At 36.7% G+C, this 20,840-nt stretch overlaps 1 protein-coding gene across 1 annotated transcript in view; it reads left to right on the forward strand.

Annotated features, from left to right (window-relative positions):
• Nucleotides 1–20,840, forward strand: part of LOC136666288 (Fc receptor-like protein 5) — a 43,455-nt gene that overhangs the window by 17,408 nt on the left and 5,207 nt on the right. Inside the window, exons 4-9 of the mRNA XM_066644386.1 lie at nt 6,784–7,053; nt 8,494–8,772; nt 8,887–9,225; nt 9,355–9,621; nt 9,767–10,015; nt 10,460–10,564. Coding sequence (XP_066500483.1) covers nt 6,784–7,053; nt 8,494–8,772; nt 8,887–9,225; nt 9,355–9,621; nt 9,767–10,015; nt 10,460–10,564 — 1,509 coding nt within the window. The remainder of the gene's footprint in view (nt 1–6,783; nt 7,054–8,493; nt 8,773–8,886; nt 9,226–9,354; nt 9,622–9,766; nt 10,016–10,459; nt 10,565–20,840) is intronic.

A 20,840-nucleotide genomic window follows, 5' to 3' on the forward strand; every position in this document is an offset into this window, starting at 1 on the left:
ATTGTTACCAGATAATCTCACTGTTGTATTGAAAAACATGTCCTCAGGCACACAGGGTATAATATTTATGTGTATTTACTGTAAGAAGAAGTAATAGGCTTGAAAAAAACTCAGATATTAAATTCCATAAAATGTTTAAATCAAACTGTTACCAGACCATTCCATGGCATTCTTGAAGAGCATGTTCTCGGGTACTCAGGGTATAATTTTATACATTTTTACTGTAGGAATTTGAAGTAATATTATTTGATGATATTTAATTTACATATATGGACAATTTTGAGTCCTATTAAAGGGTTAAATCAAACTGTTACCAAACCATTCCACAGCAGCCTTGAAGAACATGTTCTAGGGTACCCAGAGAATAATTGTCGTACATTTTTAATGTAGGAATTTGGAGTAAGAGCATTTCAAATTTCATAAAAATTATGTTGAATTTACATATATGGCAATTTTTGAGTGCTATTAAAGGGTTAAATCATACTGTTACTAGACCATTCCAATGCAGCCTTGAAGAACATGTTCTAGAGTACCCAGATTATACTTTTCATACATTTATACTTTAAGAATTTGGAGTAATAGCATTGCAAACTTCATAAGATTAACAACACAATTCCAGAAATTGCAGAATGCTGAAGGCCATAAAATGGTTAAATCAAACTGTTACCAGACCACTCCACTTCAGCCTTAAATAATATGTTCTCAGGTACCCAGAGAATAATTTTTTATATATTTTTACTTTAGGAATTTTGAGCTTTTTCAAGCATTTCAAACTTATAAATATGCTGTTTATTTTACAAATATTGCAAAATTGTGAGAGCTATTAAAGGGTTACATCAAATTGTTACCAAATCACTTCACTGAAGCCTTGAAGAACATGTTCCAAGATACCCAGAGAATAATTGTGGTACATTTTTAATGTAGGAATTTGGAGTAATATTATTTCAAATCTCATAAATATGATGTTTAATTTACATGTTATGCAAATATTGAGTGCTATTAAAGGGTTTAATCAAACTGTTAGCTCTCAGTATTTTGCAATATTTGCAAATGTAACAATGTTTACTGAATTTTGAAATGCTTTTACTCCAAATTCCTACAGTAAAAATGTATAAAAATTATTCTCTGAGTACCTGAGAACATATTCTTTAAGGCTGCAGTGGAGTGGTCTGGTAACAATTTGATTTAACCCTTTAATAGCTCTCAGAATTTTGCAATATTGGCAAATTAAACAATGTTTACTGAATTTTGAAATGCTCTTACTCCAAATTCCTACAGTAAAAATGTATAAATATTATTCTCTGAGTACCTGAGAACATATTCTTTAAGGCTGCAGTGAAGTGATCTGGTAACAGTTTGATTTAACCCTTTAATAGGACTCACAATTTTGCAATAGATGCAAATTAAACAAAATTTTTATGAGATTTAAAATAATATTACTCCAAATTCCTACAGTAAAAATGTACGACAATTATTCTCCAGATACCTTGAAACATGTTCTTCAAGGCAGCAGTGGAATGGTTTGGTAACAATTTGATTTAACCCTTTAATTGCTCCCAGAATTTTGCAATATTGGCAAATTAGACAATGTTTACTGAATTTTGAAATAATATTACTCCAAATTCCTACAGTAAAAATGTACGACAATTATTCTATGGGTACCTTGGAACATGTTCTTCAAGGCTTCAGTGAAGTGATTTGGTAACAATTTGATTTAACCCTTTAATAGCTCTCACAATTTTGCAATATTTGTAAATTAAACAGCATATTTATAAGTTTGAAATGATATTTCTCCAAATTCCTACAGTAAAAATATATAAAAAAAATTTCTCTGGTTACCTGAGAACATATTCTTTAAGGTTGCAGTGGTTGAGTGGTCTGGTAACAGTTTGATTTAACCATTTTATGGCCTTCAGCATTCTGCAATTTCTGGAATTGTGTTGTTATTCTTAAGAAGTTTGTAATGCCACTACTCCAAATTCCTACAGAAAAAATGTATAAAAATTATTCTCTGGGTACCTGAGAACATGCTCTTCAAGACTGCATTGGAATGGTCTGGTAACAGTTTGATTTAACCCTTTAATAGCTCTCAGAATTTTGCAATATTGGCAAATTAAACAATGTTTACTGAATTTTGAAATGCTCTTACTCCAAATTCCTATAGTAAAAATGTATGACAATTATACCCTGAGTACCTGAGAACATGCTCCTCAAGACTGCAGTGGAGTGGTCTGGTAACAGTTTGATTTAACCCTTTAATAGCACTCAACATTTGCCATATATGTAAATTCAACATCATTTTTTATGAGATTTGAAATAATATTACTCCAAATTCCTACAGTAAAAATGTATGACATTTGTACCCTGGGTACTCTAGAACATGTTCTTCAAGGCTGCAGTGGAGTGGTCTGGTAACAGTTTGATTTAACCATTTTATGGCCTTCAGAATTCTGCAATTTATGGAATTGTGTTGTTATTCTTATGAAGTTTGTAATGCTATTACTCCAGATTCTTACAGTAAAAATGTATGAACATTATAATCTGGGTACTCTAGAACGTGTTCTTCAAGGCTGCAGTGGAATGGTCTGGTAACAGTTTGATTTAACCCTTTAATAGCACTCAAAATTGGCCGCATATGTAAATTAAACATAATTTGTATGAGATCTGAAGTGCTCTTACTCCAAATTCCTACAGTAAAAATGTATAAAAATTATTCTCTGGGTACCTGAGAACATATTCTTTAAGGCTGAAGTGGAGTGGTCTGGTAACAGTTAGATTTAACCATTTTATGGCCTTCAGCATTCTGCAATTTCTGGAATTGTGTTGTTAATCTTATGAAGTTTGCAATGCTATTACTCCAAATTCTTAAAGTATAAATGTATGAAAAGTATAATCTGGGTACCTGAGAACATGTTCTTCAAGGCTGCATTGGAATGGTCTAGTAACAGTATGATTTAACCCTTTAATAGCACTCAAAAATTGCCATATATGCAAATTCAACATAATTTCTATGAGATTTGAAATGCTCTTACTCCAAATTCCTACAGTAAAAATGTATGAAAATTATTCTCTGGGTACCTGAGAACATGTCCTTCAAGGCTGCAGTGGAATGGTTTGGTAACAATTTTGCAATATTTGTAAATTAAACAGCATATTTATGAGTTTGAAATGATATTACTCCAAATTCCTACAGTAAAATGTACGACAATTATTCTCTGGGTACTCTAGAACATGTTCTTCAAGACTGCTGTGGAGTGGTTTGGTAACAGTTTGATTTAACCCTTTAATAGGACTCAAAATTGTCCATATATGTAAATTAAATATCATCAAATAATATTACTTCAAATTCCTACAGTAAAAATGTATAAAATTATACCCTGAGTACCTGAGAACATGCTCTTCAAGAATGCCATGGAATGGTCTGGTAACAGTTTGATTTAACCATTTTATGGAATTTGGAAGTCACGGATTCAGAAGCGGCCGGAGGCGCCGCTTTTACGGGAACAGAAGCGGCTGAAGGCGCCGCTTTCACGAGGACAGGAGCAGCTGGAGTCAGAGTTATTTTTAGAGTCAGTGATATAGAACTGCTTTATAAATACATACATCTGTCCTTTACCTCTATTGTAGCTACAGGAGATTAGTTTTATTCAGAAGATTATGGAGCCATCTCTGCAGTTCAGTTACATGTTGTTTACATTCTCTGCTTCTCAAAGATCCCAAACACATTCCCAACACATTCAGTGAGATCAGGGGCCGGATTCACAAAAGTTTCTAAGAACAAAGTACAAAGGATCTTAAGATAAACACTAAGTAGTTAGTAGTTAAATGCAATAATAAAAAGGAAGTTCTCAAATTTAGTCTTCTGATAGTCTTCGTTATTTTCTTTATTTCTCAATCATTTTACAGTTTATAAATGCTGTGAGACACATTTTAAAAGACGAATCACCCATTATTCCCAGTATTCAGTTAAATCTCTGCAGCTGATGGAGAAATGGAGGAAAAGAATAATCAGACTAGATGAGCATTAGAAACATGTAAATAAACTAGAACTAGAAGTGAGGGTGAAGGAAATCTTTTAATCTTCTTCTATTAGTAGTGATTCAGCTCTTTAAACTGATCATTTTAGAGGTTTACCTGAAGTCTACTGTAGGGAAATGGGACGTCTCTCAAAATTGATGAAAAATGGAAAACCTTTATTACAGCAAACAGTTGCAAGATACAATGATGTACAGTGGATTCAGCGGAGCTGGACTGAACATTGAGTAGTAGAAAAACAGCACAATAACGCCTTCCCCTAAGCTCCTCCTGAAGGATGTGATGTCAGTTGTGTCTGAATAAAGTCTATGTGCAAATACCACTCAAGTTCTAACTCTACTCTAAATTGAGTTGTGCCACCTTTATGTTTAGACTAGTTCCCTTTGTCTGTGATGGTTGTTGATTACTCAGTAATAAAATTACTTTGATATTGATATATGCTAAATAAGTCAAATGGTCACCCTATCTCTAAGAAGACACACTGGTTTGGAACATTTATTACGATATTAATATTGTTGGTTGCAGCAAGGTAAGCCAGTCACATTTGGGTCCATGCTGAAATTTCTTACACTACTAAACTCTAAAAAAAGTCCAAAAAGACAAAAACTCAAGGTAAAGAAGTACAAGCCGTGATCCAAAAATCCCAGCGAGAATAAAGGAGCCACGATCAGAAACAGAAAAAGAGATTTAAAAACTGCAGGAGAAACCCGCTCAGAAATGTGCAGAGAATTCACACAACACTTTTTCTTTCTACTGCTTTCTAATGTTTGACTATGGTTTGGTTCGTTTGAGAAGAATTTCTTTCACAAAAAATCAGGGCAGTTGATTTTTCCAGATTTGTTTAAAAATAATAATTAAAAAAAAATAAATGGAGATGAAATGTTTTGTTCTGTTCTGATAAACATTTCAGAATTATTTGATCTTTGAACAGAGAGACCAACGCCTACAGTGAAAGTCCAACCAGCTCAGAGTGTGTTCATCGGAGAGAGAGTCACTCTGACATGTCACACACAAAGTGGAGTTTACCAGAATTATGAGTGGTATCAGAGTAACGGTCCTCACCCCAGTTCTCAAAGGAAGGAATATGTCATCAGTTCTGTTGCTCAGACTCATAAAGGTGATTATACCTGTAAAGGAAAAGGATCTTCAGACCAAATATACACACACACCAGCGCCCCTTTTACACTGACTGTATCAGGTGAGTGTGACTCCATTGTTACATTATTTCTGTTCTAAGGGATATTAGTTTATGAATACATTATAAATATTTAAATCCATTACTTTCTTCTGTTATAGCTCAGGAGATTATTTTTGATTTTTGCACTCCTCCAAAGTTCAGTTTTACATGTTGTTTCCATTCTCTGCTTCTCAAAGATCCAAATAAATCCAAACACATTCAGTGATGTTGAGGTCTGGACTCTGGGGTGGATTTATTACTGACATTTACACATCATTTCAGACCCAGAGCTCACAGCAGGAGAATGGATGTTTTCAGGAGTGTAGATGAAAGCTTTAAGTGTTGTTTGTCTGATGGAGACAGTTTTGATGTTTTCTCATGTCCAGGAGTTTATATACAGTGGTGTGAAAATGTGTTTGCCCCCTTCATGATTTCTTATTTTTTTGCATGTTTGTCACTCTTAAATGTTTCAGATCATCAAACAAATTTAAATATTAGTCAGAGACAACACAAGTAAACACAAAATCATCATCATCTTCTTTTCCGCTTTTCCATTTCAGAGTCGCGGTGTAAACACAAAATGCAGGTTTTTTTTATGAAATTATTATCATTATATACATATCATTGCTGTCAGAAATAAAGATTGTATTTTCAAAATGTTATCTTTACAGGAGAATGAAAAAAATTATTTTCACATTTTGAAGTGTTTGACAGTTGTTTGGTTTGTTTGTGAAGGAGTTCTTTCACAGAAAAATAGGCAGTTGATTTTTCCAGATTCATTTAAGATAGTAATAAAAAAAAGAAATGGAGATGAAATGTTTTGTTCTGTTCTGATAAACAGAACAGGAGTTTATATAAGTTTTTATATAAGCATGTATTTGTTTATATATATATATATATATATATATATATATATATATATATATATATATATATATATATATATATATATATATATATAGCATATTTATTCAGAAAACCATGAAATTCCAAATGGTTTGCACACGTTTTCTTGCCACTGTACCAGTGATGGGTGTGTGTTTATTAGGTAAATAACCCTGTAATGAAGGGTCTACAGAGTGAACTGGATCCATTTGCAGGTTTTATTAACAAATACAACAGAGAGAAACAACCTTAGAATCAAAGTCCAGATCAATGTTAGAGAAATCACAAGGAGGACAGTTTCGAGAGACAGATCAAAAACCAGTGTCAGGGGCAGAGCACAGAGTCCAAAAAAGACAAAAACACGAGGTAAACAAGTACAAGCCGCAATCCACAAATTGGTTTAAGGGGGGTATCTGAGGGTATGTTGGTGACAGGTTTCGGGGAATTTAAGCAACACTATGTAGTAATTTCTGTTTACATTAAATGCCTGAAAAACCTTTTAATGCTTCACTTGACTGAGATTAGAGCCTCTGTCATTGCTACTCATTGCTTATCTGTCTACACTCTTAGTAAATGACTGTAATAAACAGAATGTTCAAAATACTAAAGGCAGAAAAGTGTGTTTCTGTGACTCAGAGAGCAGTGTGTAAAAAAGAGAAATTTCCAATAAATTTATTTTATGACAGTAAAACCTCAACCTACGCTGACATCAAACCGTAATGGATCTGTACTGAGAGGAAACCCAGTGACTCTGTACTGTACACTGGGTCAGTCTGCTGGATGGACCTCCTACTGGTCCAGAGACACACAGAGTCCTGAGATCAGAACCAGCTCCTCCATCTACACCATCAGCTCAGTTAGTGACTCTAATGGAGGTCAGTACAGGTGCAGAGCTGGCAGAGGAAACCCAGTCTACTACACACACTACAGTGATGCACTCTGGGTAAATGTCACTGGTGAGTAAGAGACTTTCACTAAGTGATGATATTTATTGCTATTAGAACTGAACATGTAATGATTTATATTTACATCACTACACACACAAATAGTCAACATTATTCAGAATTCATAACACATCTTCCTTCCACAGCGTCACATATTTATCTGTGAGTTGTATCAGGGGGTGGGGTGGTGTGTGTTTGTGAAATACAATATTAGAAAAGATTTTAGAAATGGACAGAGACAACATTTTACAGGAAATAAAATCATCTTCTAATTGATATCATTTGATGACTTTTGCTTTTAATAAAACTAGGGATGTGAGCTAACAAGGAAGTAAGATTAAAAGTGTCGTGTGCATAATCACTACTCAGAATGGTTCTGGAGGCAGCACTGACTTTGAGGCAAATTACTTTGGAAAAAAAGGTGCAAAATAATCCCCCCCCCCCCCCCTGTAGATTTGTTGCAGAATGTTATAATGCTCTGGTACCTCAGAGGAAGCAGAGCATTATTGTATAACATTCTGTAGCTCCTTCACAGACAGCAGAGTCATAACTCCAATGTGCAGGAAACTACTTCTACAGAATCTGCCTTAGAGGCAGCAGAGCATTATAACATTCCTCAGCTTCCTCAGAGGCAGTTACATTATCCTCCATTCAAGCAAAACATAATAGAGATTTCTGCAGTGGTTCCAACTAATTACAAAACAGAACTATGTAAAGTAACAGAAATGTAAAGTATATTGCACATTGCTTTCTTCTAATGTCATTTCTGACAGAGCACACACTGGGTCTAGGCAGAGCTTTACTGGTTTACTGCATGTGTTTGGAAATCTCCACCCAGTGTGTGCCATCAAATCAGGTTCATCCCCCTCCTTTTGGCTGGTAACACTTTGGCCTCAAAGGCAGCACTGCCCCCAGAACAATTTTGAGTAGAGATTTTGCACATGAGAGAATAAATATAGCTTCATACTGACTTTAAAAATGAATGAACCAGCTCTAATTTTATTCATTTAACTGTAATGTGTAAATAATTCTCAGTGGTTTTTCTGTCAGATTTTCAATGAATTTAGTTGTGTTTTCTTAAACATTAATCAGCTCAAGGGTCCAGTTTTATAAATAACATAAACCCAAACAGCTCTGCTTCCCATCATAAAGAAAACATTTGTTTTTCTTACAAACTGAAAAGAAAGATTAACAATAATAATTAAATAGATAACCCGACAGTTTCAGTGTTCAATATAAAGGTGGAAAATAGGGTTCTTTGTATGAAGCCAGTTTTGATTCACTACAAACCACTCACTGGTTGTTTAAACAACATTTAAATTAAAGGTAATGTGCCAATTTAAGGTTATTTTCTAGATTTGATCATTTAACTAAAACCATTTGCGGTGAATTAATTCAGGAAAATCTTACACTGATGTTATGAAGCCCTTAATGTTCATACTTTTCTTTCAGCAAGTCCTACAGCTGTGGTGTCCAGTGTAAAGCCTGATGTACATGTGTTTAAAGGAGAGAATGTCACTCTGAGATGTGACATAGAGGCAGGAGGAGACACTGAGTGGAATTACATCTGGTTTAAAGATAATAATGAACTAAAGCAGTTCAGTAGATCACAGGAGATTACAGTCCGCTCTGTTACAGAGTCTAACTGCGGTAAATACACCTGCAGAGGGGAGAGGAAAAGTGACTCTCAGAAGTCAGAGATCAGTGCTGCTGTTACACTGACTGTGTCTGGTGAGTCTGTGGGTTTGAGGTGTATTTTCTTGTTAATTATACTGTATGTAATAATCTTCTCCCTCTGTATAAATGTGTTTGTGTCTGTTCTATTCTCCATGTCGTCTGTGTCAGGTGAAGCCCAGGCAGTTTTGAGTGTGTCTCCACAGAGCTGGCTGACTGAAGGAGACTCAGTGACTCTAAGCTGTGAGGTTGATATCTCCTCTAAAGGCTGGACGTTCAGCTGGTACAGAGCTGTTCCCTACAGACAAGGTTTAACCCAGATTACAGATGTTTATGGTAAAGTGATGTATTCTGTAGAGCTCCTGTCAGACAGCAGAAGAGGAGCTGGAGGCTCCTACACTCTCAGTCCTGCTGCTCTGTATCACACAGGAGTTTATGTGTGTGGAGCAGAGAGAGGAGAACCAGCCTTTCACACACAGTACAGCAGTCCACAGCCGCTATGGATCACTGGTGAGGAACTAGAGCCAGTGAAGAATATACAGTCAGAACAGTCTCACTACACTTCTGTTGATATTTACAGTGAAAATGAGTTAATGTCCTCTACAGGAAACAGACTTTAATACTTCTGTGTATTTTCAGGTAACTCTCCTCCAGTATCTCTGATCATCAGTCCCAGCAGAACTCAACACTTCAGCACTGACTCTCTCTCACTGAGCTGTGAGGGACACAGAGACTCTGCTGGATGGAGAGTGAGACGATACACACACAGTGAGAAGGTGTCCAATTGTTCCTCAGTTCCAGGGTTTACCTGCAACATCAGCTCCCTCTCCACATCAGACACTGGAGTTTACTGGTGTCAGTCTGAATCTGGAGAGAGCAGTGATCCTGTCAACATCACAGTGCACAGTGAGTCTCCACTATTTAATAATAGGGGCTCAATACAGAGGAGTGATGAGAAATATGAAAGATATTCATTATTTAATAACATTTCAAATGCAGTTAAGCTCTTTACCACAGTAACACTTTATTTACTCCTGTTTCTATCCTGCAGATGGTGCTGTGATTCTGGAGAGTCCTGTCCACTCTGTGTCTGAGGGAGATTCTCTGACTCTCCGCTGTTTATATCGCTCCACACAGTCCTCACTCCTCCCAGCTGATTTCTATAAAGATGGAGTACTTCTCCAGAAGGAGACGACAGGAGAGATGACCATCCATAAAGTCTCAAAGTCTCATGAAGGTCTCTACCACTGTAAACACCCAGAGAAAGGAGAGTCTCCACGGAGTTGGATCTCAGTCAGAAGTAAGAAGCAGCTACATGTAATTTAACTCTAACTCTACAGTAAAACCCTTAAATATTGTGACGTCATGGAGGCGGGTGATGAGACCAAGTCATGACTGCTTTTTTAGGTAACTTTTATTGAACTCTTTAAAGGGTAGTAAGAAAGGAAATAAGGGAATTAGCAGCAATTTGGGCTTCATGTGTAGCGAGATTCAGAGGCACCACACGCCCAAAGACCACATCTCACAACACACAAAGCCCAAGCACACATGCAGCACAAATACACATGAAGCCCAACACAAATACAAAATCCCCCCCTGAAATCACAAACACAGCACAAAACCCCCTTAAATAACCTCCGCCTCCAAAACAACCCTGAACTAACCAACAGTAAATGTTCTGAGAAACTTGGCGTCACCACAATATAAATGAATAAATGAAAGTCTCTTATTTGTTCACTCTCAGGGTCTGGACTTGATGGTGTAATAACAGGAGTGGCTGTGGGGCTGAGTGTTTCCCTGCTCCTTATTATCATACTGGGCCTGTTCTGCTATTACAAGAAAAACAAAGGTTTGAAAACTGATTTTAACCATGAAGAAATTATGTAAAAATAGGAAAACCAGGTTTAGTTCTGACAGAGACAATGTGCAGGCTGCTCAAACGCAGATGATTTCTTCACGCTATGGTGTGTGTTTTCTTTGTCAAACACATATTCTTGTTTTAACAAATACACACAAGTGAAAAAGATTATTTTGCTTTTATTGTGGGACAGGGTCTCTTTTTACCTTTTTTGGAAATCAGTGGAACACCAATCAAAGTCTGAATCTGTGGGGAGCTGCACACTATCTCTCGGGATCCTCACCACTGCAGACTGGTCAGTTTTCACTGTCAACATACTCATTAACATATACATTTTACACTATTGACTATGTCACTCTAGAAGATCTTATTTCTTTTAATAAGAAATGATCCCAGTAATATGTAGTTAATATATTTGATGAATGATATGAGCCGGTCTGAAAGGGGAGGTGAACACTGAGAAAGTTGGGGAAGTGTTCTGGGAGGTTTGCTGTGAGCTGGGAATCTGGGCCCCTGTCACTCTGCAATCAAGCAAAAGATGAAGGAATGGGTGGGATTTGAACCTTTTCGTCACCAGAAACTGAAGGGAGAAGGAAGGATTTGTAGGGTGTAGCATGTGTAGGAGGAGGAGTTTATGACAAGTTCCTTCCCCAAACTTATTTCATAACTTGTTTTTAACAGTTATTTTCTTCTTTAGCTGTACTTTATAAAGGAGTGTGTTTATGATGTGATAATACAGTGTCATTAATAAGACACATACAGAGTCATTAATAAACTTCTGTTCTAGATGATTCTGCAGATTTGTCCAGTGAAATTGTGTATGCCAATATTGTGACAAGTAAAAAGAAAAAACCCAAACAAAATGGTAAGATTTAAGTTAAATTCTTATGTTATTCTGTGCAATTCTGTGTATTTTACATTTTCTCTTTAAAAAAATTTTCTATATCAGAAGATGCACTGATAACAAGTGATGTCACATATTCTGAAATTAAGGAGGAATCACCAAAACCCCATGGTAAAGGTATGAATTACACACTGCATATTATTTTCAAAAAAGCACAGAGAACTGTAACATGAAACACTGGCTACTCTACTGTACAACATTCACTCAAATAGTAATATTTTTCCAAAACTTCAAGGAGAGTTTAGTTCAGAGTGGGTGTAAGTTTTTGGGAAATATTCAAGTGAATTGAAAATAATTATCAATAACTGGTTGAGGACGACATTTTGAGATGTGCTGATGGATGTTCACAGAAGAAAGACAGTGGGGACACAAAGCTTCTGCTCTCTTTCAGAAACCAGAGCTGAACCCAGTGATGTGACTTACGCTGATATTGAACTGAAGCCAAAGAAGGAGTTAAAGGGTGAGTTTGAAAGAAAGTATCCACATATGTTAAGAGCAGAAGTGTGCTGTATGACGGGACATTTGTCTGAATTGAACTAATGTCTTTACATTTCTTCGAAAAACCAAAGCCATATCAAGAATACTTACTTGGGTGACATTAATTCAGTGACTGTGTGCTGCAGGGAAAACCACTGCAGATGACACCATTTACTCAGACGTGAAGCACACCACAGACTGAGGTAAGATGAAATCATAAAGTTTATCAGCTTGGCTTCACTAGTTGAAAATAATGGCGTTAATTACACAAGGACACCGTGTTTAAATGACACTCTCAGGAAGTGGAGGTTGTGTCATCAAGACCCAGGGTTAGTCTGTACACACTACAGCCTCACATTATTATCTATTATTATATATTATCCAGGACTGAAGTTTGAGAAGCTACAATAAGTGATATAACTGTGATTCATATACAGAAACTAAATGTGTTTTTATTTTAGTAAATTAATTTTTGAATTGTGATGAGGTGAGTTTTACCTGCTGTATTCCTTTAGTTATGATCATCCATCATCCATCCCAGTGTGATAAAGTCTGAATATACTGATCCCACACAGTGAAACCCAGGAATGGTGTGTGGAATTAAAGGCGGAGAATGGAAATTATACATAAAATAAACATAGTGATAAGTTCATAAAAAATGTGCCAAAAACGGTTTACATTTGCTTTGATCTAAACCCAGGTTTTATAGAGTTCAAAGACACAAACCTATTCAGTTCTTAAAGTGCTTTTCTCTTTTTAGGTTTCTGAAGGATCCTGTGCTGTTGCAGTACTCCAGACAACCATTTGCAGAATGTGTGATCCAGGTCTTTAGGAGCGCTGACAGAGGAGGTCAAGATATCCGAATATTCAGATTTCTTCGCTTTTTTAAATATTATAAAAAAATGCTCTGCCAGAATTGTATATTACCAAAGTAAAATCTTTCTATGTTTTGTTTTATTTAATGAATGCAGCCTTGTTGAACTCTGTTTGGATATGTAGTGTGGTTTATGCTATTGATAGTTAAATATTAAGGGGGCTTGTGAAGGGGGCACCCTGTATTCCCCATCACATAAGCACCATGTAAACCAGTGCTGACATCATAGATCTGGGCAGCTGCCACCCTTCTGCAGTGTGTAGAGCTGTCCAGTGGTGTAGAAACAGTAGCAGTTTGAAAAGATGCAGTGGCTGGTTTCACATGTCTCTGAATAAGAATGTGATTACCTTCACCGTCCCTGATCGCTGGCTTTGTGTTTGACTGGAGCTAGTACAAGCGTTTAGGGTGGAATCATTAATAACTAATGATTGGGGAGAATATAAGCATAACATTATTTTTTTAACAACTGAACAGTTTAACAGTTAAAATGTAAAGGTTATTTATGTTCATTATTATTATTATTATTATTATTATTATTATTATTATTACTACTATTATTATTTTCTGAAATGAACATTTTAAATACAGAAACCCTGTGTCTTTTCTGGTGGATTGTCTTTTGCATCTCAGTTGCTACCTCTTATTTTGCATTGTTTACAGCTCACTTTTAATGGTTTAAAGCAGTTTTTATATAAATGCTGTTTTGCATACACTTTTTTTTTACATTGACAGGAAGTAAAGTTTGGTCAGGATTAAGGTAATGAGAGTATAGCAGTATTATTCTATAAATACTGTGTATTATATTCATATTTAATCTATAATAATCTGTTTGTTGAACATTTTAAACCTGTTTAATTCAAGTTGAGTTTTCAGAACATTATACAGGGTGGGCCATTTATGTCAATACACCTTAATAAAATGGGAATGGTTGGTGATATTAACTTCCTGTTTGTGGCACATTAGTATATGGGAGGGGGGAAACTAGATGGGTAGTGACCATGGCGGACATTTTGAAGTCGGTCATTTTGGATCCAACTTTTGTTTTTTCAATGGGAAGAGGGTCATGTGACACATCAAACTTATTGGGAATTTCACAAGCTCTGACCAGTAGAGGGAGCTGTGCACTCGCTGGACCCCAAACTCCGCCCACGAAGAAAATAACTGGCTCATGAACTGCTCTTCAGTTATTGGCTCACTGTGGAAATATCTGCATAAATTAAGGCATTCCTGATGAAGGGTCGCTGGGTTTTAACTTTATTTTAATTATACACAACAAAGGAGGTATTTTTAGCCAAAAATAAAATCATGTTTAAAAAGTAAAGTGATAAAATACAAAGTGTTCAGACAAAACAAATGACTACATTAGAACTTAGGACATAATGCAAGCTGCTGATGGTTTTCCCACACTGTGCTTTACCTTCATCATTTACCTGAGCCCGCTTCAAAACATGTCATTTGCTTAAAGTCTTGCTGCAACGTTTAAGGTGGAACTGAGATGAGTATTTAATATTGTCTATTTAGGGTTCACATAGACTTAGAAGAGTGACATTTGATAAAGAAAACATCATCTTTGTAAATTCGCCTGTTTAAGGTGGAATGGAAATATTGCACACGTTTACGTTCTTGCAGTAGTTTAGTCGACTACTGTCTAAAAATATATATTTTTCCTTTTACAAATACTCTGTCAGCAAAAACGTGTGATAGTATCAGTGTTTCAGTTTTTATGGTGGGTGCCATATGAGTATAGAGTCAAAAAATGGTCAAAAAGATTTTGAGCTTGTAAAACAATTGCAATGCTCAATTTTAAAACAACAATAATGATTTAAATTCACAAATTTGAAAAAAAATGTATTGTATAGAAATAATTTTTAAATATATAGAAAATATTTGCATTTGTAAATCAAATGTTGTGAATGTGTGAATCAGTACATTTTTGAGGTTACACATGGGAAACATCCACACATTCACCTTCTCTGCTGCTTGTGTGAATCCCTTTTTGCAGTTGCGGATTATTGACAGCCAATTGATGGACCAATAGGAAAGCTTTAGCTGGACCAATCAGATCGCGGGGTTTGTGTAACCAATCAGAACACTGATTTGTTGCTATCACTCAATCTTTACACGGTACTTTTAAACGCTTCCAATTCTACGTCATGGTGCTTCCAGTCAGAGATACAACATGAACTAACATTGTTATGCTGCGGTCGGGTGCTCATCGGAAGGTTGTATATACGGTGGTGGGTAAGTAGTAAATACGACTTCACTGCGTTGGGGAGCTTGACTGAATATCCACCCACTGTACACAACATGTGCCCAAAAAGTGATTTATTATTAAATAACAATTAAACGGTTTTTGAGTAATAACAAATCTGATCAAACTGTCTTTTAATTACAGAAAAATGCATAATAGAACTATTCAAATGCATATTTGCCATTTTCTCCTGGAGAAGAGGTAAAAGGTCGCCATATAAGCGGTGGCTTGTTCGTCTGCTGGCCACATTTGTGGATCAGGCTGCATTTATATGTGGATCGGGTGAAATGTGAAAGGAAAGTCTCAAAATCCAAAAACCCACGAGAGGAAATGAACAAATGCATGTCACGGAAAACTCGTGAATGACTCGATTCACAATTTACAAATACATTTTAAATTCGAGACTTCGACTTTACAAATATTTGCAATGTAAATTTAAACAAATGTATTTATTTTCACATAAAAGTATGATATATCTATGAAAAACAAAACATATTTATGAATGTAACTGTATTTGTACAAACTGCAGACTGAGACACAGATTGGGATGTATTCATTTGTGAACAGTGAAACATATTTGTGACTTGTGTTTTATTTGTGGATTAACATTTACGCATTTGTAAAATATTTTGAGACTAATCTCTCTCCATACAAATCTGATTCCATATTTTTTCAGCACGAACCGTGTCGTCCATGGAGCTTGACGGGGGTCAATTATAACGGATCATATAAATAATTAAAAGGAACTAAAACAGGACCACCACACACTTTTATGTGTTTCTGGTGCTGTTAGGCATGAAGCCATGCTCGTTGGTCAGAGCCGTGGCTTTTCTCCGCTGTTCACAAACTCAGCAGGAAGGCTCTGAACTCAGCAACATTCACACATTATTACATCTCACTGTGGTCTGACTCCACGGTGAACAAAGAATACACAGTGACACTATCATGACTCTAACTGTATTCAGCGACAGCGGACTCTCTTTTCTACACATTTAAAAATTATTTCTATACATTACAAATATTTTTTCCACATTTATGAATTTAAATTATTATTACTGTAGTTGTTGTTTTAAGCATTCCGATACATTTGTGAATTTGAATTTTACGTGTATGTAGTTGCTCAAAGTTACAAATTCTGTTACATGTGTGAGTATTGTTTTACAAGCTCAAAATAACACTGGGTTTCTAGGTTACAACTATCAACTCAGTCATTTATGATGCAGATTATTGAGTGAAGGTTACAAAGAGCAGCCAGTAACAAATAGTGAGAGCTGAAGAAGAGAAAATAATTCATATTGTTTTCTCTGATGAGACGGCATGCAGCTACAGGTTGGAGGCTTGTACTTCTGTAATTGTGTTCAATGATGTCTGCCTGTAAGATGGCAAAATGGGCGCAAGGGGCACATTACAGCCTGAATGACGGAGCTGCCCACAGCGTTGCCTGTGTGCATTGTGTAAATATCGGCTTCTTGCACTAATATATCGGCCGATGCCGATTTTATTAAAAATGCCAAAAATCGGCTGATTAATCGGCCAGCGATCGATATATCGGTCGATCACTGGTTTAATATGGTGCAGGTTACACAAAGATCTCAGCAGATCTGATGTCAGTGGAAAAAAAAAGTTGTGTCCATATCTCAATTAAAGAATGTCTGTAGTGGGCAGAAAGTCTTTAACTGGCACTGAGTAGGCTACTTTAAATTTGAGAAAAGCAAATAGTTCACTGAACATTTCATGGCTTTATTCAGGAGCTGAAGCTCCTCAAGCCCATAGAACTGGCACATACACCGGTACCAGGGGTGGACTGGGACAAAAAATCATCCCGGGCGTTTTGGATCAGTTTGGTCCACAACACTCGATAATACAATAATTTTAGGTTTCTTGAATGTGTATACCAACTGTGCAACACTTTAAAACCACGTAACTTAAGCCAATGAGTTAACGACAATCAGTGTGGGTGGACATATTAAATACTTCCAAAAAGTGTAATTTATTAACACTATAAAAATGTACATTCCACACAATGTTGAAGTCCCTACTGTGGTAAACTTTAGTTTTCTAATTTTGACACGTTTGGCAGCGTTTGCTGGAAGATCATGTTTATTTTTTCTCACAGGTTCTCTGTGCCTCCTTTGTGTTTTCTCTCCATTTCAGAAGATCCTAACAGATATTACGTTCATCCTACATAGCACTGCACACCGGCGCACAGAGCCAAAGGGATGAAATGTTTCATGATTTGATTGCGACAGCGCTGTGTCAGTAAATAAAATAACAATGGGCCACAGACCAGCGTATTTCAAGAGCCAGTGGTCAGGAAACAAACTCTTATGCTGATGTGTTTTTTTTGCTGAATTCATTACACAGACAGGACTAACATGAAATGGGTTGGTGTTTAACAATGTGACTGGGACAGCCTCAATGTCAATTGGGGGGCTGATCTACTGGTTGTATGGGCTGGTCTGATAAAAAAGTGTCAGGACTGTAGGCCCACGAGGAAAATGCCCTGTATGTCAGACGGCCAGTCCATCCCTGATTATTATACACACACAGAAACTAAATGAGCCATATCCTGTTTGTGAGTGTATGTAAAAATATAATAAGTATTGCATACATCAGCCAATCTCCAACCCACAGTACAGCTTCTCAGTTCTGAGACCAGGGAAGTGTTGAATATGGGTTTGTGACTTGTCTGTGTGAGTCTCTGTTCTACTAGTATAATGCAATGACATCCTGAAAAAATGAGGAACTGAATACCAATGACAGGAGAGATGTAAAACATGCAGTGAGTGTGTATTCTCATAATGCTTTGTACATAGGGAGATGAGGTGTAGTGCTGGTCCTGAGCACAGAGCAGGTATAACTGAGTGGATCAGACACAGAAGTTCTGTTGAGGTTTTTAAACACTGCAAACTCACTGGCCGCTCATATAGAAACACCTACTTTGTTAAACTTGTCACTGTAAAGTCAGAGACAGTTCATATATTGCTGCACAGTGACAATGAGTTTAAAAACTCCAGCAGAACTGCTGTGTCTGATCCACTCCCACCACAGCAATATACAAAAACACTTCCCCACCACGTCAGGGTCACTGCAGAGCTCAGACTGACCCAACACTGAAATTATATTAGTTCTATGGTGGAAGCTAACAAAGTATGCAGTGCAACAGATGGCCTACAGTCTATAAAATTACAACTATAACATTCACCTATATTAATGGAGCTGTTAAAAATAGACAGTAATGTATAAACAGGTAGGTGTTTTTAATGTTTTGGCTGATTGTGGTGTATCATCAGTAAATCAGTTATTTGTTTAGATCGACGCTTACCAATGGAAACCCACCAAATTTTAATTTGTGAATGTTGTTTAAAATAAAGAAATGACACAAATGACACACATATAGTACGTTAAAACCCAATAAAAAACTGAAATGTGAGAATGTTTTTTATGGGGAACTGCACATCTATGTAAATAAATGTTGGTTCATACATGCTTTCATTGCTCTGCAGCAGTTCAATAAATAACATATAAAGTGCCGTCCTCATTATTTACCCCATATCTACAACTCTGTGCCATTTTCATATCTGTCTTTTACATGACACTGTGAAACACTGAGTCTGGGGAGCAATGATGCAGTCAGTTCACTACAGAACTATCCTCCTTAGAGCTTCACTGTTGTTCTTGATTTCAGACTCATACATCTGAGGAACATTCTCCTAGATTTACACCGTGTCCATACAAGCAAGAACAATAAAACACACTTGATTATAAATCCACTTCAACTGTCAGATCACATCCTGCAGGGCCTTTCTTTAAATACCACCTTTAAAGTGAGAAAAAACAACCACAAACACCATTAAATGTGTGACCGGAAAGAGCAGTTTCAGCACTGCAGGTCTGTTTTAGCTGGAACATGTTGAAGGTAATGTGAGTATCACACAGACCTGGGGAAATGTGCTTTATCTGTCATTAATCAACAAGTGTGTAGATGATGTAGTAGCCACTGAAACTTACCACACAGTCACAGGCCCTGGCTGAGTTCTAAAGTAGCTTTCTTTGTTCAAAACCTCTGATGCTTCTTTCAGATCTGGTGAGAAGGAGGGACTGTGCAACAGAGAACAAACTTGCTGTTGGAATGAAGAAAATGGAGGCTGTCTAGGCATTAAAAACACAAGAACATCTTATAAACACTGATCCTTGAGAATAAGGCAGAGGATCCAAACTGTCACAGAATACAAGAAGAAAAATGATCTCATACGCATCAATGACTCTAACTTTCCAAATGCTTTAAACAACTTCTAATCTCGTTTAGAGAGACCTCACACAGGCAGTGGGCTCACACCTCCCCAGGTTATGAATAAGAAATGAAATATGTGAAAAGACATGTAATAAACTTACTACAGCAGACTTGGGGAGAATGTGAGAAGGGAGACATTACCACTCTCTGTGTCTCTTTAGTGATAAAGGCAATTCAGGCCTTTAGATCGACAAATAAACCACTGTCACACCTAAAACAAAATCTGCACATGATACAAGACTAACTCAACAGCAACAACAACTTTAAACAATAAATAACACTAATATAAGTTCCTTTTCACTGGGGGTACAGGGCGTAATGGGATATACATTGCATGTCCATGCCCAAAAGACCACAGAGATGGAGAAGCCCAAAAAATATGCATGAGGTGCTCTGTCTGTAATTTGTCATGTAAGAAATATTCACTGCAAGAATTCTCAGATGCACAGAGTCATGAAGGATATTCAGCTGAAGTGTGTATCAGGGGCACCTCATGGCCACTGTGGAGGGGATGCAGCACTCACCATCTGAGTTCCCAGTGTACTTTCTGCAACAACATAAATACTATTAATAAAAATCCATAAATAATTCATTTGATTTTTTATGTAACAAAATGATGTATTTACCAATCCAGAAAATGAATGTTTTGTGCTAATTTAATAGCTCTTTAATAAATACAGTTTTACTTGCTCAGATCAGATTTGGTTCACAATCATAAATATGTGTGACCTGTATCTGTCTGCAATGTGAACAAATTTGACCATTAAATGGCTTAAATTGGTACGTGTGTGTGCTCCGTCCAAAATGGGTCCCTAAGCCCTGTGTAGTGCAGGATGTAAGTGCTTATATAACAGTGTCTACACCAAAGTACTGTGCAGTATGTCTAACACAAATACATTTATAATCAGCTATTTCCCCTGCACTGCTCATTTTCTAACGGTCAGTTTGGTTCAGCAGCCCTAGATTCATCACTCACTCAGTGCACTAGGGAGGAGGCATGGAGCCGTTTGAGACGCAGCCTGCATGCAGCTGTGGGCTGCACTACTGTTTACATACATGACTCTTATATGTATCTGATCTAACATATGCAAATCTGATTTGAAAAGATGGGATTTGACATGTCCACACACAGCCTTGTGCACACTTTATGCGCCCTTCCCATAAGTCTGCAGCAGACAACATTTTGGTGAAGGGAATTACCCAAGGTCCACTGCAGGCCTGTGACATTCCTTGAAGAAATCAATAACAATACGCCTTGGAAAACTGAGAAAAGTCAGATTTGAGTCACTTCAGTCTAGTAATGTGAACATAGAGTTAACCCTGTAGCTAATATTCAGCATCCACTCTTCACCAGCTCTGAACAATGTGGTGATTAGGTGAGGTCAGGTTACACATTTAATACAATATTTTATGCGATGCAGTGTCTAAATAATTTTGGGGACGAGGCTGATTCCAGACCAGACCTCA

Source organism: Hoplias malabaricus, chromosome 14 (genome assembly GCF_029633855.1).
Source record: "Hoplias malabaricus isolate fHopMal1 chromosome 14, fHopMal1.hap1, whole genome shotgun sequence".
NCBI lineage: Eukaryota > Metazoa > Chordata > Actinopteri > Characiformes > Erythrinidae > Hoplias > Hoplias malabaricus.